Source organism: Dendrobates tinctorius, unplaced genomic scaffold (genome assembly GCF_039654945.1).
Source record: "Dendrobates tinctorius isolate UK_male_01 unplaced genomic scaffold, ASM3965494v1 ptg000572l, whole genome shotgun sequence".
NCBI classification, from domain to species: Eukaryota; Metazoa; Chordata; class Amphibia; order Anura; family Dendrobatidae; genus Dendrobates; species Dendrobates tinctorius.
This window is the reverse complement of record NW_027362230.1, coordinates 943046-970480: the sequence shown is the minus strand read 5'-3', so window position 1 is coordinate 970480 and position 27435 is coordinate 943046. Positions and strand designations below refer to the sequence as shown.

The 27435-nt window shown below is 45.9% G+C and overlaps 1 protein-coding gene across 1 annotated transcript in view; it reads left to right on the top strand.

Moving 5' to 3' along the window:
- TRIP12 (thyroid hormone receptor interactor 12) overlaps window positions 1–26676 on the top strand; it is a gene marked incomplete at its 5' end in the record, with an annotated part of 95921 nt that extends 69245 nt beyond the window's left edge. Inside the window, 8 exons of the mRNA XM_073565170.1 lie at window positions 15930–16044; window positions 16228–16382; window positions 16631–16795; window positions 19287–19451; window positions 21243–21356; window positions 21633–21727; window positions 21812–21915; window positions 25213–26676. Of these exons, the coding sequence (XP_073421271.1) occupies window positions 15930–16044; window positions 16228–16382; window positions 16631–16795; window positions 19287–19451; window positions 21243–21356; window positions 21633–21727; window positions 21812–21915; window positions 25213–25409 (1110 nt within the window). The remainder of the gene's footprint in view (window positions 1–15929; window positions 16045–16227; window positions 16383–16630; window positions 16796–19286; window positions 19452–21242; window positions 21357–21632; window positions 21728–21811; window positions 21916–25212) is intronic.
- Between the last annotated feature and the right edge of the window lie 759 nt (window positions 26677–27435).

The following is a 27435-nucleotide window of genomic DNA, read 5'->3' as shown; positions in this document are numbered from 1 at the left end:
GCTGAATGCACGAAGCACAGAGATCTTTTTGCCAATCTCTTGCTATTGTTCTTCTTGCTTCCCGCTTTTCTGGGCCTTTCCTACAGTGTGAAGCATACAACAGAAGCCCCTATTAACATGATGCTAACATTCACGAAGATCACTCACCACCCGAAATCAAGGGTACCGGACTCGGAGGCTGCGTCGGAGCACGTGACCTGCGCTCTTTGGATCTGCAGCTGGGGCGACTGCTGCTTGAATGGCTTCCATGCTTTCTGCCAGAGGGCTGAGAGGGAGGCAGGGACGCTGAACGTTCCTGCTCTGACTCCATGTTGCACTGCCCGTTTGCTGCTGCCTCCTCTTTTTAAATGACGCACCTCCACTCAGGTGAGCGTGTCTCTCCCCTCCCCCCTGTGACCGCCGGCCGACCGCTTCAGAAAGCCGGCCGGCATCACACCCGGCGCCATTATACCGTCGCCTTTTTCTGACGTCAGCCGGCGCACCCAGCATGCAACGCGCCGCTGACGTCAGCGGCCAGAAGAAGCCAGCGTCTCTCCCCTGCCATGGGGATCGAGATGCGGCGTGCGCGAGGGGAGGGCGGCGCGGTGGGGGCTTCCCGCAGACCCCGGGGATCCCACCAGCGCCCGCACGAACCCGGAACCCCGGAGGGCCCAGGGACTGCGCGTCCAGCACCCGACGGCCGACGCTACAGGTGAGACACCTATTCTTCCCGCGCCGGGACGGGGCTGGGTTCCTTTTCTTTTCTTCGCCCTTGACAGGCACCGCCGACAGTGGGGTTCCTTCCAGGACAGGAACCCAACTGGAGCGGGGGAGAGGTGCCGCCCCTTATGTCTCAGTAGGTTCCTGTCCTGGCGGGGCGGATCCCTCTCTCTCAGGTGGTGCTGTCATGGGTGAATGGAAAACGCGCGTTTTCTGGGAAGGAGTCCGGTTTTCACAAATTTTCTGCATACATGTGCACATAGCCTTATAGGGATGAAATAGCATTCCTAGATTTAAAAATAAGCAAAGAACCACATGGGGCCATATCCACTAGTATCTTTCGTAAACCGACTAGCACAAACAGCCTTCTGCATTGGCAAAGCCACTATCCTGTCGCCCTCAAAAGAGGGATTCCTAAGGGGTCAGTTCCTTAGACTTAAGGGCCCGTTACACATAGCGATATCGCTAGCAATATCGCTGTAACGTCACTGGTTTTGTGACGTAGCAGCGATATTGCTAGCAATATCGCTACATGTGATACCTCCGACCGGCTCCCCCGCTGTCTGTCGCTGATCGCGCGAGAACGTCCTGGACCATTTCTCGTCTGGCGCTTCCTGTGGCGCCGACGAGCGACAAGTGGACGCGGGTGGAGGATGTCAGAATCGCCGCGTCTGACAGGTAAGTAGCGACCCCCGACCGCTGCTATGTCGCTGGTGAGATCTGCCTGTGTGGCAGCTCACTAGCGACCACTTAGCGATGCACTAGCGATCCATATCGTTGTCGGGATCGCTGGTGCATCGCTTAGTGTAACGGTACCCTTAGGAGGAACTGTTCGCGAGATGACATTTTTTACAGCCATGCGAGGGATATGCATAACAGATTTAAAGAAAAAGGTTACCCGAGACATGTCATTGATACTGCATTTGATTTCGTCAAGAAGGGCAATAGACAACAGATTTTCCAAAAGCGCGATAACAAGGATGCACCAGAGGTGATAAGGATTATTGGGACTTTTGACCAACAACATCAGGCTGTCAGAAAAATCCTTAATAAACATTGGGACATCCTTAAATTGGACCCAGATCTAAAGGAAATAATTGGCGAACGTCCCAATATCACCTTTAGAAAAGGGAAGTCCCTGAAAGATCTACTGGAACATAGTATAAGAAACCATCAACTAAAGGGACCTGGCTCAATAGAAGACCTTGTAGCTTCTACAAATGCGGTGACTGCAGCATATGTAGATGGATGCAACCGGGCAAATCCTTTAGGAGTTCAGCCACAGGTGAAGTTTTTTACCGACGTGATTTCTCTAATTGTAAGACAACAGGGGTGGTGTATATGGCTACATGCACATGCCCTAGAGATTACGTTGGTAAAACCAAAAGAGAGTTGAGGCGGAGAGTCGGGGAACACATGGGTGACATAAGGAACAACAGGGATACCCCCTTGGCGAAACATATGCAGGCATACCATAAAGGAAACCTGGATGAAGTAAAATTTACGGTAGTTAACATCAACCCAAGAGGTGGCAACATAAATAAGGCCTTCTTGAGACGAGAATGTGAGTGGATATTTAGGATGGAATCTTTAGAGCCCAAAGGTATAAATGAGCAATTGTCCTTTGCATGTTTTCTATAGGTCTAAATAGAATCCTTAACAATAGGGACCCTTTAACTGGAAGTTAGTATTTCAATTTTTGTACAAAATTTCAAGATATGAAATTTACATATTACTGTAAATGATTTTGGATATTGTGGTCTCCTCGTTTTTTCCAAAGATTAATCAATGCAGGGGGTGTTATCTAATCTGAGGTTTTTGGTATTGCTAAGAGCACTTCATCTAAATATGTGTTTTTACTCCCCCTCATAAGATATACATATATATTAAATATTCAATATTGATGACTCATTTGATTGAAAATGTGAGTGGGGGGATACAATTTAATAATCCCCTGTTATAGCAATAGTTCGCTGAGTTGTGAACCTGAAAATGTGGGGGGATTTTAATTTTAATCTGAGTATTGCTATGAGCACCCCTTTAAAGATATATGTATATACTTCAATATTGGTAACGCCTATGATCCTAAATGAGTGGTTGATATATATTCCATTAATCCCCTATCATAATAATAGTTCACTGAGTTGTAAATCTTAATATGTGCATTAGAACTGGGCTTTTCTTATCTGTTAAAGTATCGTCTTCCATCATAGGAGGCAAGCTCTACATGTGAGCTATTCCCCTTTCAGCATAGTGAAGGTTGATCACTTGTGTTAAGGCCCCGTCACACTAAGCGATATCGATAGCAATATCGCTATATTGTCACTGGTTTTGTGACGCAGCAGCGATATTGCTAGCGATATCACTATGTCTGATACTTTCCTCCAACTAGCTCCCCCGCTGGTTATTGCTGATCGCGCGAGAACGTCCTGGGCCGCTTCTCGTCGTCAGCTTCCTGCTGTGGAGACGAGCGACGCGTGGACGCGGGCGGGAGGGCGTCTTCATCGCCTTGTCTGACAGGTAAGTAGCGACCGCCGACCGCTGCTATGTCGCTGGTGAGAACTGCCTGTGTGGCAGCTCACTAGCGATCACTTAGCGATGCACCAGTGATCCTGACAACGTCATATCGCTGGTCGGGATCGCTGGTGCATCGCTAAAGGTACTGTCACACTTAGCGATGTACCAGCGATCCTGACCAGCGATATGACGCGGTCAGGATCGCTGGTACATCGCTAAGTGTTCGCTAGTGAGCTGCCACACAGGCAGATCTCACTAGCGACATCGCTGGGGACAGGGGTCGCTACTTACCTGTCACACTAGGCGATCCTGCGTCCTCCCGCCCGGCTCCACGCGTCGCTCATCGTCACAGCAGGAAGCTGACGACGAGAAACAGTCCAGCTTGTTATCGCACTATCAGCGATAAGCAGCGGGGGAGCGGGTTGTAGGTAAGTATCAGACATAGCCATATCACTAGCAATATCGCTATAACGTCACAAGTTATAGCGATATTGCTAGCGATATCTCTTAAGGGGGTTTTACACATAGCGATATCGCTAGCAATATCGCTAAAACGTCACCGATTTTGTGACGTTATAGCGATATCGCTATGTGTGATACTTACCTCCGACCGGCTCCCCCACTGGCTATCGCTGATCGCGCGGCTCCATTTCTCGTTGTCTGCTTCCTGCTGGGCTTCCTGCTGTGTGAGACGAGCGACGCGTGGAGGTGGGCGGGAGGATTTCAGGATCGCTGTGCGTGAAAGGTGAGTATCGTGCGCTGCGTCGCTGCTGCATCGCTGTGAGATCTTCCTGTGTGGAAGCTCACTAGCGATCATTTAGTGATGCACCAGCGATCCTGACCGGGTCGGATCGCTGGTGCATCGCTAAATGTAAAAGGGTCTTTAGTGTGACATTCCCTTAAGTGTGATGGTAGCTTTAAGGGCCTGTCACACTAAGAGATATCGCTAGCAATATCGCTATAACTAGTGACGTTATAGCGATATTGCTAGCGATATCTCTGTGTCTGATACTTACCAGCGACCGGCTCCCCCGCTGCTTATCGCTGATCGCGCGAGAACGTTCAGGACTGTTTCTCGTCGTCAGCTTCCTGTGGCGCTTCCTGCTGTGAGGACGAGCGACGCGTGGAGCCGGGCGGGAGGACGCAGGATCGCCTGGTGTGACAGGTAAGTAGCGATCCCCGTCCCCAGCGATGTCGCTAGTGAGATCTGCCTATGTGGCAGCTCACTAGCGACCACTTAGCGATGTACCAGCGATCCTGACCGCGTCATATCGCTGGTCGGGATCGCTGGTACATCGCTAAGTGTGACAGTACCTTTACGCTTCAGGCATGCGTATTAAGTGACTCACTGGTGAGACTGAATTGCTTTCACACCTGGAAGCTGATAAGAATGAATGAACAACACAGTACTAGTCTTCTGGAAGTGATGACTTCTGGGATAAGCAGGGGGATGGGGGTTTACAGAGATCTGGGAGCCATATTTAAAACGAGGCAGATCTGACATTGTGTTGGTCACATCACACCAGAATCAGGACACAAGTCTTTGTTATATGTATCAGGCCTCCTGATGAGCCCTAATGGGTGAAACACGTCGAGGCTTATAATTCTCTATGGCTGGTGGCAGTTAACCAGATGAGTACCATCATTCTTGTGGCAGCAATATGCAGCATTCCTCATATCTGTTATATGTGGCTGTTTCTCTTTCCTGATTATCAGTTGTGGGGTCACACACCGTGTCAGGATATGTTGGGATCTGTGCTTCTACAATACAGAATATAGATTGGATTATAGTCTGCAGTAAACCTGCTAATTATATCTATATGTGTGCAAACCACTTTCTCGTTCGCCTTATTGGGGGACACAGAAACCATGGGTGTATGCTGCCGCCACTAGGAGGCTGACACTATGCAAAAAAAGGTTAGCTCCTCCTCCGCAGTGTACACCCCACCGACCGGCAGGGATTTCCTCAGTTTAGCTTAGTGTCAGTAGGAGGTGGACACGGGTCTTTCATTAGACCCTTATCTACCTCGTCGTGCGTCATTCCTTTACAGGTTCTACGGAGGGATAAAGAGTGAACAGTCACATCTGTACTCCCACATGGAGTCTGCGAGTACGGCGTGTATTGCCACCCCGTATCCTTGCAGTTCTCCGCGACAGGACCAGCAGCCCAGACGGACGCCGACACCAAGACGTGCCAGCGACTCCAGGGGTCCTTGTCGCCAGTCTCCCACCCACTCGCCTACCAGAGCCTGTCGGTTGGAGGAGACACAGGAGCTCTTCAATCCAGGTAATGGATCGGGGATGGGTGAGTATGGCCTTTTTTATTTTACCTGGCTGCCCATTCCCGACGGACAGGGGGTCCTCTTCATTGGCACAGGGATGAGGGCGCTGCGGTTCTCCGCAGCCACCCTACGGGCACATCATCCTTATATTGCTGCTCTCCGCTCTTCCCCTTCCCTCCCCCCTTTCTGGGGACAGAGAGCACAGGGCCTCTCCCTCCCCTTCTTCCATGCTGGGAAGCGGCTTCCAGCGGCGGCGTCCTTGTCCCGACCTCCGCGCCGACCCCCTGCTGACAGGCGGCCGCCGCAACTAATTTAGGCCCCGGCTTCTGTTCGGGCCTACCGCAGCGTCGCGGCCACGCCCCCCGCCCCTTTCTTCTAAGCGGGCTTTTCTCCCGCTCTCCCCAGGCCCTCCCCCCGCCTTTCCTTCTCCTGCTCAGCCTGTTATGGCCAGAGGGCAGCGATTGGGTAACCCCGCGGCGAGCTCCGCCCTTCCCCTTCTCCTGGACGCTCGCTTCTCTACAGGCAGGCACCATCTTCACAGCCTGTCAGCCGGACGCACATCTCCGGATATCCAGCAGCCTGTGCTTTGGGGACACCGGTCCGTGAGTAGCTCTGCACTGCAGACTGACCCTTCTCCGCCTTCTGTCCCCCAACCTTCCGGCACTACCTCAGGTTTTCATTATGTCTAACTCGAAATCTGATCGTACCCGCTCTATGGCCCTCCCCTGCACCCTAGTCAAGTTCTTTGCATGTTCTTCGTGCAATCGCAAACTTACCTCAGGTCAGTCCTCTCCCCTCTGTCTGGATTGTAGCAATCCAATTCAGTCGGACGCCGCCCAGGAGCCATCTACGGCCCCAGGTGAGAGTGAACCCCCCCATGCCTGGCTGGGCCTCCTCTCTATCTCAATCAGTGGCAGACCTCACCAAGGTGTCTCAATCCCTAGTTGCCGTTCTGGATAAGTTGCCCCTGGACACTTCGGCAGGGCCCAGCAGGTCCCAAGAGATTCCATCTGAGTCAGCCAGCGTTAGTCGCAAACGACCCAGGCGACATCCCCAGCCGGAATCCTCTCCTAGCCCCATCTCACCGCATAGCCCGTCTCAGCAACCTCCCTCTCGGGCCTCCTCTCCCAAGTCAGGTGAAGCGTTTTCGGACAGGTCATCTGAGGGGATTTTAGAGCTGGATTCAGACCAGGATGCGAACATGAAGGTCACAGTGCAGAACCTCATTGCAGTGATCCATCATACCTTCGATATTGCTGAATCCCCTGTGAAATCCTCAGATCAGGAGGTTTCATTCAGACGGGCAGAAACTCCCTCCAGGGTATTTCCTTTCCATTCCGAGTTTGGAAAGATTTTTACCAGGGAAAGAGAAGATCCGACCAGACGCTTTCAAAGAGGGAAGCGTCTCGGCGTACTCTATCCGTTTGCGAAGGAGCTCACGGACAACTGGTCTGCTTCTCCCTCGGTGGATCCGCCCGTGTCCAGGCTTTCCAATAACACGGTTCTCCCGCTTTCAGGCGTGGCGTCCCTAAAAGATTCTAATGACAGGATTATAGAATCCCTGGCTAAGTCTGCTTTCGAAGCGGCTTCAGCGGCGGTATGTCCAATCTTTGCTTCATCCTGGGCAGCAAAAGCCATAGCGATGTGGGCAGACGACCTCCGTCAGGGCATCCTAGATAAGGTGCAACCGGAGCGTTTGACCGATCTCGCCAATCAGATCTCCCATGCGGGGGACTATCTTCTTTCCGCTTCCTTGGATGCAGCATCCTGCGCAGTTCAGGCGTCAAGCAACGTAGTTGCAATTCGACGTACTATTTGGCTAAAGGCCTGGCAAGCGGACTTGTCTTCTAAAAAGTCCCTCACTAACCTGCCTTTTCAAGGGGTGCGCCTTTTTGGGTCCCAATTGGACCAGATTATTAAGGACGCCACCGGAGGCACGAGTTCACTCCTCCCTCAGTCCAAGCCTCGCAGACCTCCACTAAGGCGTCAGTTTCGACCCTTTCGGACTTTCCGCCGTTTCAATACGGCGGACAACTCCTCCTATCAACAGAGACCGCAGGCACGCCAGGATAGGAAGAAAGTTTCTTTCAGACCCACTCCTTCCTGGCGATCCCACTCTTCCCAGGGCAGACCGTCCAGATCTACATCAGCATGACTATCGTCGGGCACCCGAGGGGCCCTTCCAATTGGGAGGTCGACTTCTTTTCTTCAGAGAAGTTTGGCTGGCCTCCGTAGAGGACGCTTGGGTCAGGGAGGTCGTATCCTCAGGATACAAGATAGAGTTCGTCTCTCTTCCACGGGATCTTTTCTTCGAATCCCGGCCTCCAAAAGATCCAGCCTTGATCCCGGGGTTCTCTACGGCTATCGCCTCTCTTCTCAGTTCTGGAGTGATTGTGCCCGTTCCCGAATCGGAGCGCTTCACAGGGTTTTATTCGAACCTGTTTGTAGTGCCGAAAAAAGACGGCGCAGTTCGTCCCATCTTGGATCTCAAGCTGCTCAACAAGAGAGTCCGCCTTCGCCACTTCCGAATGGAGTCGCTTCGCTCGGTCATCGCTTCCATGGAGGAGCAGGAATTCATGTGCTCAATAGACATCCAAGATGCCTATTTACATGTTCCAATCTTCTCCGGACATCAGAAGTTTCTGCGTTTTGCCATTCGGCAGCACCATTACCAATTCGTCGCACTGCCCTTCGGTCTCGCCACCGCTCCCAGAGTCTTCACGAAGATCATGGCTGCGTTGATGGCTTTGTTGAGAGTCAGAGGTCTCGCTCTTTTTCCGTACCTCGACGATATTCTGATCAAAGCTCCCTCATTTCAACAGGCTCACCAAAGTTTGTTAATCGTCCTGGACACTCTTTCCAATTTCGGGTGGATCGTCAACAGGAGAAAGTCCTGTCTGGTTCCTACCCAACGTTTGGTCTTTCTAGGCCTACTGTTCGACACTCGTCGGTCAAGGGTCTTTCTCCCTCAAGAGAAGATCCTTTTCCTGCAGCAGGAGGTACGATCGCTGCAGATCACACGATCCCCGTCCCTCCATACAGCCATGAGGGTCCTGGGAAAGATGGTGGCGGCGATAGAGGCGGTTCCCTTTGCCCAATTTCACGCCAGACCTCTCCAGCAGGCCATTCTGTCGAGATGGAACAGGTCGCCTCTGTACCTGGATCGCCCTGTCCATCTTTCATGCCGGATCAAGCGGTCTCTCAACTGGTGGTTGACGTCACCTCTCATCCTATCGGGTCGATCCTTCCTTCCCATTCACTGGCAGATAGTAACCACAGATGCCAGTCTCCTTGGCTGGGGTGCAGTGTTCCGCAACCACACTGTTCAGGGTCGATGGTCGGATCGGGAATCAGCACTACCGATCAACGTTCTAGAGATTCGAGCGATCCATCTGGCTCTCGTTCACTGGGAGAGGCTTCTCAAGGGACTGCCTGTTCGGGTTCAGACAGACAATGCCACAGCGGTGGCATATGTCTACCGCCAAGGGGGAACACGGAGTGTCTCAGCCCTGGCGGAGGTGTCCAAAATTCTTCTTTGGGCGGAGATTTCCGTTCCGGCAATTTACGCGGTCCACATCCCCGGCGTAGACAACTGGGCCGCCGATTTTCTCAGCCGCGAGGGTCTCGCGGCGAGAGAGTGGTCCCTACATCCGGAGGTGTTTCATCGGCTCGGCCTTCGGTGGGGAACCCCGGATGTAGATCTCATGGCGTCTCGCCTCAACAGGAAAGTCCCACAATTCGTGTCCAGGTCTCGGGACCCTCTGGCAGTTGGCGCCGACGCCCTGGCCGTTCCTTGGTCGCAGTTCGATCTTCCCTACCTGTTCCCTCCTCTGCCTCTTCTTCCCAAGCTGTTGAGGAAGATCAAGGCAGAAGGAATTCCAGTCATTCTCATCGCCCCGAATTGGCCCAGAATGTCTTGGTTCGCGGACATTGTCAATCTTCTCGCAGACGCTCCCTGGAAGCTTCCGGACAGAGCAGATCTGCTGTCCCAAGGTCCGATTTGCCACCTCAATTCTCGGCCGCTCAATTTAACGGCGTGGCTGTTGAGACCGAGGTTTTGAAACAAGCTGGATTTGCCGACCAAGTAATTCAGACCATGATCCGAGCCAGAATGTCATCATCTTCCAAGATCTACTACCGTACTTGGAAGGCCTATTTCACTTGGTGTGAGACCAATGACATCGCGCCCATGTAGTTTTCGCTCCCTTCAGTCCTAGCCTTTCTCCAGGCAGGATTGGAAGCGGGGCTTGCCCTCAGTTCCTTGAAGGGGCAAGTTTTGGCGCTGTCCATTTTCTTTCAGAGAACGTTGGCTTCCCGTCCTCAAGTCAAGACCTTTCTTCAGGGCGTGGCTCACACGGTTCCGCCGTACAGGGCGCCCGTGGATCCATGGGATCTTAATCTGGTTCTTGAGGTTCTGCAAGGTTCTCCCTTTGAACCTCTCAGGGAAGTTTCCCTTTCTCTTCTTTCTTGGAAGGTGGCCTTTCTGGTGGCCATCACCTCCGTCCGGCGCGTGTCGGAATTGGCAGCTTTTTCTTGCCGCTCTCCCTTTCTGGTGCTTCACCAGGATAAGGTAGTTCTGCGGCCTCCGCCCTCCTTCCTTCCGAAGGTGGTGTCCTCGTTTGACCTCAATGAGGATATCGTGCTACCGTCCTTCTGTCCGAGTCCAACTCATCCCCGAGAGCGGTCTTTGAACAAGCTGGACCTGGTTAGGACAATAAGAGTCTATCTGTCTAGGACGGCTTCCTTGCGAAAGACAGAGTCTCTTTTCATTATTCCAGATGGGGCGCGGAAAGGTCTCCCGGCGTCAAAGGCCACTATTGCTCGCTGGATCAGATCGGCAATTTTGGAAGCCTACCGAGTTAAGCGTCGCGGAGCCCCTCCGGGGGTCAGGGCCCACTCTACTCGGGCGGTGGGTGCCTCCTGGACGGTACGCCACAGAGCTTCCGCGCTGCAGCTTTGCAAAGCTGCAACATGGTCATCGGTTCACACGTTTGTGAAATTCTACAGAGTCCACACCTACGCTTCGGCGGACGCCAGCCTAGGTAGAAGGATTCTGCAGGCCGCGGTGGTGAGTCCGCTGGCCTGATGGAAGTTTGTTTCCCACCCCAGGGACTGCTTTTGGACGTCCCATGGTTTCTGTGTCCCCCAATAAGGCGAACGAGAAAACAGGATTTTTGGGTTGCTTACCGTAAAATCTGTTTCTCGGAGCCTTCATTGGGGGACACAGCACCCTCCCATGTTCTACAGCTCCTGTTCTTACTTTGGTTGAATGGTTACAGTTGAGTTGTTTGTTCTGTTTTCAATCTATTCTGTTACTTCTCCTACTGCTTTCTCACTAACTGAGGAAATCCCTGCCGGTCGGTGGGGTGTACACTGCGGAGGAGGAGCTAACCTTTTTTTGCATAGTGTCAGCCTCCTAGTGGCGGCAGCATACACCCATGGTTTCTGTGTCCCCCAATGAAGGCTCCGAGAAACAGATTTTACGGTAAGCAACCCAAAAATCCTGTTTTTTTTTTTTTTTTTCTCTTGCCATGAATGTGCTGTATTTCGGGTCCTTCATTGACCTCATTGTAGTTACAAGTTGGTTTAGCATTGGTACTCATCTATGTCATTAACAATTGGCATTAAAGAGCAGTATCTATTGCAGCAGTTTTTTTGAACACAGTCTGCATACTTAGAAACCACTTCCATTTTTTACACGTGGTTAATGATGGGGGTTACAACTTCTTTTGGGCAATATCATGCAGCATTTTTTGTCACATTTGAAATGTGGCATTGTTGGTCTTTTTTGTTGCTATTGGAAAGAGTGTGAACATACACTGCATGCTTAGAAAACACTGATTTAACCAACATTAGGTTTTTCCTACAGTGACCACATCTGGAGTTGGCTCTAATAGTTTATCCTTTGACCACGTTGTGAAATTATTTTAATCGTCACCAATTGCCTATTGTGTTCATTTTTGTTTTTAACCCCTTCACCCCCAAGGGTGGTTTGCACGTTCATGACGGGGCCAATTTTTACAATTCTGACCACTGTCCCTTTATGAGGTAATTACTCAATCACCGGGATCCATGGAAGCGTTTCAGACATTGTTTTCTCGTTACATATTGTACTTCATGTTAGTGGTAAAATTTAATTCATATAACTTGCGTTTATTTGTGAAAAAAATGGAAATTTGGCGAAAATTTTGAAAGTTTCGCAATTTTCCAACTTTGAATTTTTATGTCCTTAAATCACAGAGATACGGCACACAAAAAACTTTATAAGTAACATTTCCCACATGTTTACTTTACATCAGCACAATTTTGGAACCAAAATTTTTTTTTGTTAGGAAGTTATAAGGGTTAAAAGTTGACCAGCGATTTCTCATTTTTGCAACACCATTTTATTTTTACGGACCACATCACATTTGAAGCCACTTTGAGGGGTCTATATGATAGAAAATACCCAAAAGTGACACCATTCTAAAAACTGCACCCCTCAAGGTGCTCAAAACCACATTCAAGAAGTTTATTAACCCTTCAGGTGCTTCACAGGTATTTTTTGAATATTTAAAAAAAAAATGAACATTTAACTTTTTTCACAAAAAAAATTATTCAGGTTCAATTTTTTTTATTTTACCAAGGGTTACAGGAGAAATTGGACTGGAAAAGTTATTGTGCAAATTGTCCTGAGTACGCTGATACCTGATATGTGGGGGGAACCACTGTTTCGGCGCATGGCAGAGCTCAGAAGGGAAGGAGCGCCGTTTGACTCTTTCAATGCAAAATTGTCTGGAATTCTGATCGGACACCATGTCACGTTTGGAGAGCCCCTGATGTGCCTAAACAGTGGAAACCCCCCACAAGTGACCCCATTTTGGAAACTAGACCCCCCAAGGAACTTATCTAGATATGTGGTGAGAACTTTGAACCCACAAGGGCTTCACAGAAGTTTATAACGTACAGCCGTACAATTATAAAATCATATTTTTTCCACAAAAATGATCTTTTCATCCTCAATTCTTACTTTTCCCAAGGGTAACAGGACCCTAAAAGTTATTGTGCAATTTGTCCTGAGTACGCTGATACCCCACATGTGGGGGTTAACCACTATTTAGGCGCATGGCAGAGCTCGGAAGGGAAACAGCGCCATTTGACTTTTTTGGCTGGAATTGAGATCGGACACCATGTCGCGTTTGGAAAGCCCCTGATGTACCTAAACAGTGGAATCCCCCCACAAGTGACCCCATTTTGGAAATTAGACCCCCTAAGGAACTTATCTAGATGTGTGGTGAGCACTTTGAACTCCCCCAGTGCTTCACAGAAGTTTATAACGCCCGGGCGTGAAAATAAAAAAATCGTATTTTTTCCACAAACATGGTCATTTAGTCCCCCTTTTTTTTTTTTTTTTTTTTTTTTCCCCAAGGGTACCAGGAGAAAATGGACCCCAAAAGTTGTTGTCCAATTTGTCCTGAGTACCCTGATACCCCATATGTGGGAGAAAACTACTGTATGGGCCCACGTCGGGGCTCGGAAGGGAAGTAGTGACGTTTTGGAATGCAGACTTTGATGGAATGCTCTGCGGGTGTCATGTTGCCTTTGGAGAGCCCCTAATGTACCTAAACAGTGGAAACTCCCCACAAGTGAACCCATTTTGGAAACTAGACCCCCCACGGAACTTATCTAGATGTGTGGTGAGCACTTTGAACCCCCAAGGGCTTCACAGAAGTTTATAACGCCCGGGCGTGAAAATAAAAAAATCATTTTTTTTCCCACAAAAATGATATTTCTGCCCCCAATTTTTTATTTTCCTAAGGGCAACAGGAGAAATAGGACCCCAAAAGTTGTTTTGCAATTTGTCCTGAGTAGGCTGATACCCCATATGTGGGGGTAAAACACTGTTTGGGCGCATGGCAGAGCTTTGAAGGGAAGGAGCACCATTTGACTTTTTCAACGCAGAATTGGCTGGAATTGAGATCAGACGCCATGTTGCGTTTGGAGAGCACCTGAGGTGCCCAAGCAGTGGAAACCCCCCAATTCTAACTCCAACACACCCCTAACCCTAATCTCAGCCCCAACCCTAACCCTAGCCCTAATGGGAAAATGGAAATAAATACATTTTTTTTTATTTTATTATTTTTCCCTTACTAAGGGGGTGATAACGGGGGGTTTGATTTACTATTTATGGTGGTTTTTATTTTTGGCAGCAGTCGTACGCTAAAAGACGCTTTTTATTGTAAAAAAAGTTTTTGCATCACCACATATTGAGAGCTATAATTTTTACGTATTTTGACCCACTGAGTCATGTGAGGTCTTATTTTTTGCGGGACGAGTTGAAGTTTTTATTGGTATCATGTTCGGGCACGTGACATTTTTGATCGCTTTTTATTCCGATTTTTGGGACGCAGAATGAATAAAAACCAGCGTTTCATGAATTTCTTTTGGGGGGGTGCGCTTACACCGGTTCCGTGTGCGGTAAAATTGATAAAGCGGTTTTATTCTTCTGGTCAGTATGGTTACAGCGATACCTCATTTATGCCATTTTTTTATGTTTTGGCGCTTTTATGCAATAAAAACAATTTTATATAAAAAATAATTATTTTTGCATCGCTTTATTCTGCGAGCTATAACTTTTTTATTTTTTTCTCTGATGATGCTGTATGGCGGCTCGTTTTTTGCGGGACAAGATGACGTTTTCAGCGGTACCATGGATATTTATATGCGTCTTTTTGATCGCGCATTATTGCACTTTTTGTTCGGCGGTATGATAATCAGTCATTATTTTTTGCTTCGTTTTTTATTTTTTTAAGGGGTTCGCTAAAGGGGTTAACTAACGGGACAGTTTTATAGAGCAGGTCATTACAGATGCGGCGATACCAAATGTGTACTTTTATTGTTTGGTTTTTTTTTTTTATTTCCAAAAAATGAATTTATTAGGGAAAAAAAAAATATATATATATATATATATATATATATATATATATATATATATATATATATATATATATATATATATATATATATATATATATATATATATAAAATTTAGCGAATTTTTTTTTTTTTTTTTTTAATTATTTTTACCTTTTTTTTTTTTTTTTTTTTTTTTTAAACTTATTAGGTTGTCCCAGGGGGGACATCACTGTCCTGTGACAGATCGCTTATCTGTCACATCACAGATCACTGTGACAGATCAGCAATCTGTCGGAGGCAGTGCTGCAGGCTTCCTCCTTGCCTGCGCTTTGCAGGCACTGAGGAAGCCAGCTCCCTGCAGGCCCCCGAAGGTCCCCGTCGCCATCTTGGATCCGGGGGCCTGCAGGGAAGGAGCCCCCCGCAGCAGCGCTGCACATTGCGCTGCTGTGGGGGGCTCAGGGAAGCATTGAGGGAGCCCCCTCCCTGCCGATGCTTTCCTTTAACCCCCGGTACACCGCGATCGTGTTTGAGCGTGGTGTGCAAGGGGTTAACGTGTCGGGGGCGGTCCGTGACCGCCCCTGACACATAGTGTTGGGTGTCAGCTGTGTTAATCAGCTGACACCCGGCCGCGATCAGCGGCGCTCACCACGTGGATGCCGCTGATCGCGCTAGACGTACTATCCCGTCCATGAGAATAGGGGCCCGGGTCCCATGGACGGGATAGTACGTCTGATGTCAGAAAGGGGTTAATTGGGGTCTAGGGTCCTCTTAGATATAGGATCGTCTATGTCTATTGATAGGGGTTCCTTTAGGACATCGGGTAGGAGGGTTCCCCTAGTGGCTGTAGGGTGTTACAGGGCTCCCAGGGTCAGCCATCGTGGAGCGGGGGCGCCACAAAGTTCCCCACTAGGGTGCCAACCTCCGCAGCCAGGAAGGCGACAGCCTAGTTGACGCAAGAGGGACTTCGAGCTTACCCATTTTTAATTGGTAATTTTGGAACACGGTTGTTTTTGTTTGTGCACCTTTTTTGGTGTGAACCATTGCGTATGGTTTTTTAATCAATAAAGATAATTTTTAGGGATATATATTATGTAACAGTTGAATACCCTTTTTGGATCAATTTTTGATAACTTTTTGCATTCTTCAGACCTGTAGTGCAAGAGAGAGGCAGCAAGGTTGTGAATTTTCCATGCTCCTGATCAAGAGTGGAGACCAGTATCGTGAGATAATGGTGCTGCGATTTTATTTATAAATTATGGTTCATAGTCAACACGTTTCTAAGTTATTCTAAACTTTTTCAGGACATTACCAAGGTTTTCCTGATGAAGTTTGGAATAACTTTGAAACGTGTTGACACTGAACCATAATTTATACATAAATCGCAGCACCATTATCTCACGATACGGGTCTCCATTATTGATCAGCAGCGTGGAAAATCCACAACCTTCAACCTTCTGTGTGCCAGGAGAAGCAGTCTGTATGTGGCTAAACACTTTTTTTATTTTTCAAATTTGACATGTGGGTTGTCATTTTTAGGTTGGAACTGGATTGGGACCCACTTTGGAGTTTTATGCACTTGTATCTCAGGAATTACAAAGGGCTGACCTTGGCCTATGGAGAGGTGAAGAAATCACACTCGCTAATCCTAAAGGTAAATGGAACATTCCGCTTTTTCATTCAGATTATATTGGGGCGATATTGGTGGACTCGGGGAGGGCCCTTATTTCATATTGTATGAGTTTATTTTCTGTTTAGTCTAGACCTGATAGATCCAGGGTATTAGTAGCAGACCTGCTGAATCTAAAGCTTCTACAAAAAATTTTTTTTTTTTCAGGAAGTCAAGAAGGGACCAAGTACGTTCACAACATGCAGGGTCTGTTTGCTCTCCCCTTTGGTCGGACTGCTAAACCAGCACATATCGCTAAAGTGAAAATGAAGTTCCGTTTTCTCGGTAAACTAATGGCCAAAGCCATCATGGACTTCAGACTGGTGAGTGCTAACTGGCCTCTAGCTGTATGGGCAAACCTAAGCCATGATGTAGTCCAAGTCTCCTGTTCATGGTTTCTGCTTCAGCATCCTGTGTGTTCAGGAACAACATTTCTGCATGATCAGTCTTTCCAAATAGTTATTAGACAGAACCATGTCTTACTGAGCGTCCTGCGGCCTGCCTGCGTTTGTTACCCATTATAATGCCTGGTGGAGTCGGCATATCTAACCCCCAAGTGTTTATTCTATAGGTGGACATTCCTCTTGGACTCCCATTTTACAAATGGATGTTAAGACAGGAATTCTCCTTGGCCTCACATGATATGGTCAATATTGACCCAGTTGTGGCAAAATCTGTGTATCATCTGGAAGAAATTGTGAGGCAGAAGAAAAGACTGGAACAGGATAAGGCACTGGTAACTCTTTTGAGGCGTTGACGTGTAACAATCTGTTGATGTGTTGTTTTGATTAGATTTTTTGGCCAAATAAACACTCCTTATGGACACCCTCATATACATGCAAATATGGCACCTTCCTTGTGTCCTTCACTTTATTGATAAGCTCTTCCTATTGGCCGAATTACAGATCATTACCTTTTTCTTAATCCATCGCTGCTTCAGACTCCTACAGCAAACGTGAAAATGGTTAAGGGCAAAATGAAGCTGGCAAGGAAACCAATGCAGATAAAGAAAACCTTTGTTAAATACATTACAGCTAGATTCATATCGTATTTGTGAATTGCATGTACGGTGGGAGCACTCCTGACACGCACGCCACACTTCTCCAGAGTAATACTTTACTCCAATAGGCCAGGAACCGTCAGTATTGGGGCTTATTCAGATCTCAATTTTCTCGTTATCATGGAGACTTGTCCAATATTGTTCCAAGTGTTGGATCAAGCTTGCCAATGAAAGTGTATGGGTCCTTGTTAAATATGACACCACTCTGATGTCACCCGTGTGCTCTTTGTTCTTCACAGAAAGTTTGATATGAAAACCTTGAGAAACCTCTTCTAGTTTTTTTTTTTTTTTTTTTTTTTTTTTTTTATCTGAGGAAACTGATGAATCTCTGATACTGACTCCGACCAACTCTGATGTCAGCGATCTGAAACTCTGATCGTTTTTTGTGTTCAAGAGAAATCCCTAACCTCGAAATAAGCCGTACTCTGTTGTGGAGGAGAGTAGTAGGCTATGGTTTTGCATACAATGGTGTTCCATAAAAAAGAAAAATCTTTCTGTAGATCATGTACTATTACAATGAGACGCTATGGAGGACCCATGCTGCTTTGTGACATCTGAGAGGCTTCTATTCACATTTATACAGTTCTCCACACTGAGCAAAGATTTGGGATTTCTGTGTAAATCCTGAAAACCGTGATCCAGATGGATGCCCTGACAGAGCCATTCAGGATAATCGGACTGACCAGTCACTTTGGACTCTATTCCAGCAGTGTCCATCTTTATAGACACGGCAGACACACAGCCATAATGTACCGAGCTCTTGTGTCTGCCTAAAAACAAGTCTGACCCTTCTGCAATGGAGTCTAAAGTGACGATCTGTCCCATTATACTGAATGGCACAGTAGGGGCTTCTGGCAGAATCACTTTGTTTTGTGACTTTAGACAGGAACCACAATGATGTTCCCAGTGTAGAGAGCTGTATAAATGTGACCTAGGCTTTGTGTATGCTACTTGGTTTATGCAGTAAATGTAGGTTGTGTGTCTAAATCAGGGGTGGGGAATCTCAGGCCCGCGGGCCATTTACTGCCCTCAATGATCATATTCGGCCCACGGGGATCTGCCCGGGGACCGCAGTGCTTGGGCCAGCAGCTTTATTTTAATGACCACCAGTCCATTAATTTGTTCTTGCTCTGTGAGCATGTGCACATAGCATTCACTACTGGGCACTGAGGCACGTGCAATGAAACATTACGTCCTGACTAGAGTTAGGCGAAACAGGTCGGCCAGATTCATAAGTCGCCGACTTATGGCAAAGTTGGGTTTCGCCGACCGAAACCCAACCACAGCGTGAAGTCGGGCATGCAGTCGGCAAAACGAGCGCCAAAGTCTGATTTCCCCAGAATGCTTGCACGTGACTTTTTTCAGCCACTGAGCAAGAACGTACACTGTGGGCAACAAGATGACGTGCAGCATAGAGAAAGAGATTGAGATTTTGCGCACTTTAAAAAAGCGGTCCAGCATGTAGGTGTGTTTACTGTCCTCCACTCCCTGCCGACTTTGCTTCCCCATTGACTTGCATTGGGTTTCGTGTTTCAGTCGGACCTTCGACTTTTCACGATAGTCGGCCTATTTCGTTCGACTCGACTTTTGAGAAAGTCGGGTTCCATGAAACCCGACTCGACCCTAAAAAAGGCAAAGTCGCTCATCTCTTGTCCTGACACCAGTGCCAGCATCAGGACTTTGTGGGCACAGTTAGCTCGTGACTTTTACGCCCCCCAAAAGATGGGATAAATATATCTAAATGGCCCTCGGCAGAAAAAATATTCTCCACCCCTGACGTAAATGATATTGTGGAAGTCCCTGCAGTCACCACCACCAGGTGGCACATGTGCGAGTTATACTGAGCGTTACCGACTGTCAGGTATAACACAAGTATAGGGAGTTAGTTTTGATGACTACGGTATAAGGATTGTGCCGGGTTGTAGACAAATATGGCTATGGTGTTTGCAAAAGAAAAAACAAACCCCGCACCACACTTGTCCTCAGGTTGTATGTGGTATTGCAGATCAGCTGTTCAAAGGGGAAGCGGCGCGCTTGCAAGCTCTGTGTCCCATTTAAGCAGCGATCGTCAGATCTGAGTCTCCACTGATGTAATATTGATTGCCCACCTTTTTAATTTTTAGAACTGCATAACCCCTGTAACCTTCCTGTTTCTGCTTCATCGTAGACCAAAGAGAGTCTGCAGTTTGCACTGGAAAGTTTGAATATGAATGGCTGCTCCATAGAAGATCTGGGACTGGACTTCACACTACCAGGATTTCCCAATATTGAGCTGAAGAAGGGAGGGAAGGATGTGCCTGTCACCATTCACAATCTGGACGAATATGTACGGGTAAGTGAAATGAACCCTGAGGAAATATCAAAGCTCAAGTAAGTAATATGTGATTGTAAATACTTGGCCTATATTTACCTTTGCTAATCTGTGCACCTGTTGCATTACTCTCATGAGTCTGGTGATCTTGCTACCATTGACTCTCGATTTCTCGTGGCCAAGTTCATATTAAGTCTGTCTGGCCTGGTATAGCATTTCTGCATTATTGTCTATGCATACACCCCCTGCCGGGAACAGACAATGTATATCTCCAGACATCAGTTTTCGAGAAGAATCTGATAACGGCACAGACAATGTTCAGCCGCTGATGAATGAACAGCTCTATGCCAGGTGTATTTGAGGGGTCTATTTTTTATGCATAGTGGAAAATTGCAGTCCTTACCGTGACTTCAGTAGTCAGATGCACACAATGACTTGACTGACAAGAAATCAATCTATATTTCCTAAACCATGCAACGAAGAGTGCAAATTTTAGTGTTTGCTGTGTACCCACAAAGCTCCCGGTGTGTACGTCTACCGTATTCGTGTCATAATCAGACCAATATGTCTTTGTATACTTATCACTGCCTAGAATGACATCTGTAACACTACTCTGTACAGCGGCTCCTATGTTTTTCAATAAACATGGCAAGTTTTGGGCTGCATATGTCTGTACAGTGGCTTAAGTCTATACTATTGGAATTCCTCCTGATGTATTCCTCCAGAATCAGATCATGTTTTTGGGATTTCCTTAGTATTATGCAGGTGAGAGAACCTCTCGCTGTTACTGATACCTTGCAAATAAGTCCATCACTGAGAACATGATCTGCTGGAGGCCTATGACGACTGAGATTTGGGAAACACTGCTTTTAATGGGACTATCACCTGGTGTTTGCTACCCCATCTGAGAGCATTATATAGAGGCGGAGACCCTGATTCCAGTGATGTCACTTACTGGGCTGCTTGCTGCAATTATTGTAAAATCCGTTTTCTCTGCAGCAGATCTAGCTGTTCTCGGAATGCTGAGCTGTTTACAACCCCGCCGCACCACTGATTGACAGCTTTCTGTGTACACTGTGCATAGCCAGAAAGCTTATACAGTGGTGGGGTTATTCACACCTCATGAATATACAGAACTATATGGCGCGCAGTGTTAGTCCGTTAGTGATAAAATCGGTGGTTTTCAAAGCTCTAGTAACTCTGGAATCAGGGTCACTGTCTCTACATTATGCTGATCTCAGATGGGGAACAACTTGCTGACAGATTCCTTTTAACTAGATCATCTTCTTAACCAATCCTGGATGTCAGGAAGTCTACAGATGGCATGCAATTGTGGCAGAGTGCATTTTTCTGCAGAGCCAATTATTTCTGCACCCTTACTGTAATAATATCCTGTGAAACCGTGTTGGTGTTACTAGGGGCAGTCGTGTTCCCAGTACAGCAGACGTCCTCTATCTCCCCTAGCCGAATATGGCTTTATTATGCCATGAAGCTGGACAATCCACTGGTTGTAAAGCAGGCAGATGACAATTTGGGGCTGAGCCCTCTTTGTTTGGGTAGTTTGCTAGTTGTGTCCTACATCTATTGATGGCCGTTGCTTTCACCCCTGATAGCAGTAACGTGTGCATCGAGCGCTGCCTGCTCTGTGGCCAGATATGATAGAAATGGAGCCCAGCATGGCGTTGTCTGCTGGTTTCTCCTTTAACTGTGGGATACACTGCTCTATCTGGGGCACGCAGGAGCGGACATCCTCGGCATATGGTTAGCAGAAGATTACATGCATCTTTCTGGGTTTTTTTTTGTCTCTTGCAGCTTGTAATTTATTGGTCATTGAATGAAGGCGTCTCCAGACAGTTCGACTCCTTTAGAGACGGCTTTGAATCGGTCTTCCCTCTGAACCACCTGCAGTATTTTTACCCAGAGGAGGTTTGTAATTTTCCTTTATTCTAATTTTTTGGCACATTATGCTGTCGCATATGGTAATGTGTGCTGGCGACATTTTCAGTGATTCGCTGTTTTTTGTTTTTAACATAGTAATGAAATTACAGTGACTTATTTCTACAGGTCCCCGTGCAATCCATGACTGTTTTGTGATGGATCTGTATATTGTTGCTCAATTATTCCAATGAAACACATTTCATTAGACGCTGCTTGGGTCGCCTGATCTGTATCTAGTAACTGTGATCATTGCCTTCCCAATAGCTGGATCAGCTCCTGTGTGGCAGCAAGGCCGATCCTTGGGATGTGAAGACTCTGATGGAGTGCTGCAGGCCTGACCACGGATATACACATGATAGGTCAGCAGGAAAACATGTATATTTCGCTGTGTTAGTGCACCATTGTGACCTTACTGTAATATGCCCTTTTTAATTCTCTTGCAGCCGAGCTGTGAAATTTCTTTTCGAAATCCTCAGCAGTTTTGACCATGAGCAGCAGAGACTATTCCTCCAGTTTGTCACGGGGAGCCCCAGACTGCCAGTTGGAGGTGAGAATGTCAGATTTTGCTTTCGTCATTTAGTATTAACTAAGGTAACATGCATTAATCATTTATGGCTTTGCTTCATTTCTAGTGGGCAGACATATGACAGGAATGTCAGCTGAACCCTCAGGTTTCTGACTCTAGTCGATCATCATGTGTATGTGAGGGTGTCCCACAACCCTCTGTCCAGCAGCAGACGGAGGGCAGGGAAGGAGTCATTCATGTTGGAGCTAGTGTTATTACTAGAGAAAGCAAAAGAGGTCCTCTCTGATAACATATGTACACTTGGCTGAGCATTCATGTGTATGGTAGGTGGGGTGGGATGGCTGTCATCCTATGGCTATGTACAGTCGTGGCCAAAAGCTTTGACAGACACATCTTTGGTTTTCACATAGTTTGCTGCTTTTAGGGTGTGTGCACACTAGGGTGACCGGATCTCATATGGGGGGGAAAAAATGTTGGAATCTTGTCCATCTGGACCCCACTAAACGATTCCCCTTTCCAGATATTGAGAGAGCCAAAATTTGAGCTCGATCAAATGACGTTAACCCGTGCCGCTCGTCGCTCAAAGTTTGAAAAAATCCAAATTGAGGTTTTTTAAGATTTAGGTATTTTGCATAGTCTGTTAGACTATAAAGAATGTGACAACAACATTGCAGAAATAGCCCTGACCAAATTTTCGAACCATTTGTGGTATTTGAATGCAGAGTTGGTGGGATTATCGTTTTTTGATCCCACCATTACAGACAATGAAAAGTTGTTAATGGCTAATAAATTGCTCAGTAGCACAGATGAACCATCAGAGCACGCTAACCTACATGAGTTGATAATTTTACATAGTTAGCTAATCTATTCTAGAGCTTTTGTTAAAGTAGTTTTTGAAACGTCAGAATATAATGCTCGCCATTTGCTTACAACTTGCAGGACATATTGCTTTTGTTCTTCATCTTTTGTCAGAAGGTCGTTAGTCGGTTACTTCCTACCTCTTTTAATTTTTCTTTCCTAACTTTTGGCTTTACAACCCTAGCATGCTCTGATGGTTCATCTGTGCTACTGAGCAATTTATTAGCCATTAACAACTTTTAATGTCTGTAATGTCTGTAATGGTGGGATCAAAAAACGATAATCCCACCAACTCTGCATTCAAATACCACAAATGGTTCGAGAATTTGGTCAGGGCTATTTCTGCAATGTTGTTGTCACATTCTTTATAGTCTAACAGACTATGCAAAATACCTAAATCTTAAAAAACCTCAATTTGGATTTTTTCAAACTTTGAGCGACGAGCGGCACGGGTTAACGTCGTTTGATCGAGCTCAAATTTTGGCTATCTCAATATCTGGAAAGGGGAATCGTTTTGTGGGGTCCAGACGGACAAAATTCCGACATCGATTTTTTTTTTGCGGTCACCCTAGTGCACACGCTGCGGATTGTCCTGCGGATTTGTCAGAAACCGCAGGTAAATCCGCAGGTCAAAAGATCTGCGGTTTAGCCTGCGGTTTTCCCCTGCAGTTTGTCACCTGTCATGGAGCAGGTGCTAAACCGCTGAGGAATCCACACAAAGAATTGACATGCTGCGGTTTTGAAACCGAAGCAAATCCGCGTGGAAAAATCCTCACCGTGGGCACTGCGGTTTTCATTTTCCATTGATTTTAATGGTACTGTACACCGCAGCACCAAAACCACTGCGGATCCGCAGCGTGTGCACACACCCTTAGACTTTACGGGCTGGTTCTATGGGTACGGCGGTACAATTATATCAGCATTTTATACCTGTTAATTTTTCTTGACAAATACATAGTTTATGCAAAGATTAAATATTTACAGCATAGTCCCAAGTTTTCCAAGACTTCTGCCCTGGCAGCTGGATATCAGCCTCTGGGCCGAATCCTGACTGATGACAGCATATACTCATCTAATCACTGCTTGGGGTTTATTACAATTTTTGTGTGTTTGTCCACCTGTTTTGTGGACTGACCACAGGTTCTCATTGGTATTGAAAGATGTGAAGTTTTCTGTCCATAGACCTAAAAATGTAAATGTTTTTTTCATTGAGCCACTCAGTTATAACACTTCCCTTGTGACATAGTCTCCATCATGCTGGAAAAAGCATTTATCACCAAACTGTTCCTGGATTGTTGGGAAAAGTTGCACTTGGGGGATTTTTGCATCCCATTTTTTACTCATGACAGTGTTGTTAGGCAAAATTGTGAGTGAGCCCAGTCCATGGATGAACAGCGACTCTGCACATGAATGGCCTCTGGATGCTTTGCTGTGAGCATGACACAGGACTCGTAGTAGCACTGACCTTTTCTTCTGCAGACTATCATTCTTCCAGGTGTCCCAAATAGTCTGAAGGAGGCTTCATCAGAGAAAATAAGTGTACCCCAGTCCTCCACAGTCCAATTCCTGTAAAGTCACATTCTCTGATAAAGCACCCTCAGACTGTTTAGGACATCTGGAAGAATCATTGTAATGAACAGTGGTTTTTCCAAGTATCTCTCCCAATCTCATTCCCATTGAGAACCAGTGATCAATCCTCAAAAAGCTGGAGGACAAACAAAAACACACATTGTGATAAGCTCCAAGCCCCGATTAGGCAAGAATTGGTTGCTGTCATCTGACTAAAAGTCCATTACCACGGACCAACCAGAGCTTACAATATGTCCGCTGATTGCTAAACTTTTTACTTTAAAACGCCTGTTTACACAGGCAGACCAAAGTGATCAGTGTGCTGACTGTTCTATACTGGATTGCTCGGTGCATAGGCTGCCATTATTCTTGGCAGTGTAAATTTTGCTTGCACAGGATGGTGCACCACCAAGAACAATGATTGTTCTGCTTACAAGACCATTTCACCTGATGTGTGTTTTGCTTGTCCATTATGTGATCAGCAGCCTGTCTACACGGCAACATAATTGTGAAACTAATTTTTTTTTTTTTTTTTTTTTTTTTTTTTTTTTTAACACACTTTCATGATTATCTTACAGTGTAAACATAGATTCAAAGATCTAAAAACACTGAAGCAGCAAACTTTTTAAAAAAAAAATTATATTGGTCAATTTTTGGCCAACTTTACTGTCTGGGGAACTCTGATGGTTAACCAGACCTAAATAATGGCTGTTAGACCATAATTGCATTTTAATATGGGAAGAGTGACTGCCACATAAAGTGGCTCCCGTTCTTTCCATAGTAACAAGGCACACGGCCAGGCAAACTTCATCCTGTCTGATGTCCCAATTTTCATATGTACAGGAGCTAAGGATGTGTATATAATGTTCCTGTATCTCCCCTTTACTCTAGGCTTCCGGAGCTTAAACCCTCCACTCACCATAGTCCGCAAGACTTTTGAATCCACCGAAAACCCTGATGATTTCTTGCCCTCCGTTATGACCTGCGTCAACTACCTTAAGCTGCCAGACTATTCTAGCATTGAGATTATGCGTGAGAAACTGTTAATTGCTGCACGCGAAGGACAACAGTCATTCCACCTCTCCTGATCCGCCGGGACTTGCCACGGACCTTGCTTAAGAAGATAAATCATGATTACTTTTCTAAGCGCGTCACCAGAGTCAAGGCGACATTCTCCGCCTTATTGTAGAGGAAACCGATGCAGATTGCCACAGACACACAATAAAAATAAATAAATAATAAAAAACACAGACCTACTAGTTCCATTAAGCGACCTCCTGGACATATAAAACTGATCAGGCTTGAAAGATACATGACATAAGTTTGTTTAGAAAGTTTTTTGTTTTTTTTTCTTTTCCTTTTTTTGCTTAAATTATCCTTTATTTCAAGAGTGAAGTTTTTAAATTGCTTTGCCGTGTGACTTTAAAAGAGAAAAGAGGAGGGATATTAAAGAGAAGCAGTCTACGGAAGAAAAAAAAAAAGGGATGTTTTTGAAGCTGGAAAAAAAAATAAACATTGCTGTGCAGTTTAAAATCCCAGTCTGTGTGTATCCATCTAGCTAAATCCGAGTCCACTCCCTCCACTGCTTGCTCCCATCTGAAAGCAGATTCTGCATACAGGTTCATAGAATCGCAAAGCCTGTTCCTTGGCAAATCTAGTTCTGTAGTTGAGTTTTTCTCACTTGACACAGCCTCCCTGATTTACTACTTATGTGCAATTGAGTTTTCTGCAAGCGCAGACTTGATGGCAGGCGGCTGCACTGTTAGTTTTTGTGGAAGAGGTCACCCTGCCTTTGAATATAGTAACACCTATCTGAGGGATATTTACTCATCAGTTCAAAAAAAAAAAAAAGTTTTGGGGAGTTAAGAGGAAGCCGAGATTTCATGGTTTGTACTGGCCTTTTTTCCAGGATACTTTAAAACTGTTTACACAGTATATAAAGAATTAAGTGGTGTTTTTTTTTTGTTTTTGATTTTTTCAAAATGTAAAACATAAAATAAAAAAAAATAAAAAAAACTTGACTGGCCTGTATTTATCCAAATACAGCCATAGCATTTCAATTTAATGTATATTTTAAAAGCAAAAATATTAAAAAAAAAAAATACAATTTAATGCCCTGTTTAATTTTCTTTCTTCAGATTATTATATTTTATTTTTTAAGTTTTTTTTTTTTTTTTTTTTGTTTTGTTTTGTTTTTTTCTGGGTTTAGTTCGGGAGGGAGGGTTGGAAATGTTTTGACAATGAAAGCAAATGTTCTCAATGTCCTGTTCTATGTGCTGATTTCTCAGATCTGCAATAATCTACTTCATCAGGTTCATGTTTTTACCTGACTATAAATAAAACAGAAGAAAAGTTTGCTTCACGTTTTTATTTTCCTTTTTATTTTGTTCCATTTTCATCTGTTTACAACACTTTGTATATTTTCCTTCTCTGTGTTAATGACGTTTCATCTGTTCAGCTTGGCCATAGGTGTAAAAATTCTCCACCGGTCTGATGCAAGTTCAGATATTTTTTTTTTTCCTTTAATGATCACAATAGAATATTCAGGATTGAGAGTCCTCAGTGGTTGATACCTTTTAATGGCTAACTGAAAAGATGGTAACACATTGCAAGCTTTCAAGACTACTCAGGTCTCTTCATCAGGCTAGACTAATACAGAATCTGAAGAATCACATATTTATACACAAAACAGCACAGAAATAACGCAATAGATAAGACAAGTGATGTGAAGCAGAATTATCATTATGGGAGAGGGATAAACATAAATATTGGAGCAGTTCATAGATAAGCAGTGTGAAGGTTTTATTGCCCTCTGATTGGGGTCTAGTTCTGTGTTGTGATGACCCCAGAAGGTCTGAAGAGCAAATTCCTTAATTGATGTAAAAAGACATAAGTCCATGCGACACATTCATACCTGCACTGAATGAGTCAAAAGTTTTCATAAATTTGTACTCAGATTCTTCTGTCTCTCTGAGACTTGAAGTTACCTTTTAATACAAGTAATTTAACCCCTTCCTGACATCCGACGTACTATCCCGTCCACGGTACCCGGGCCCGTATGACCGTGGACGGGATAGTACGTCGGGCCCTTTAATGCGATACCGCGACTAAAGT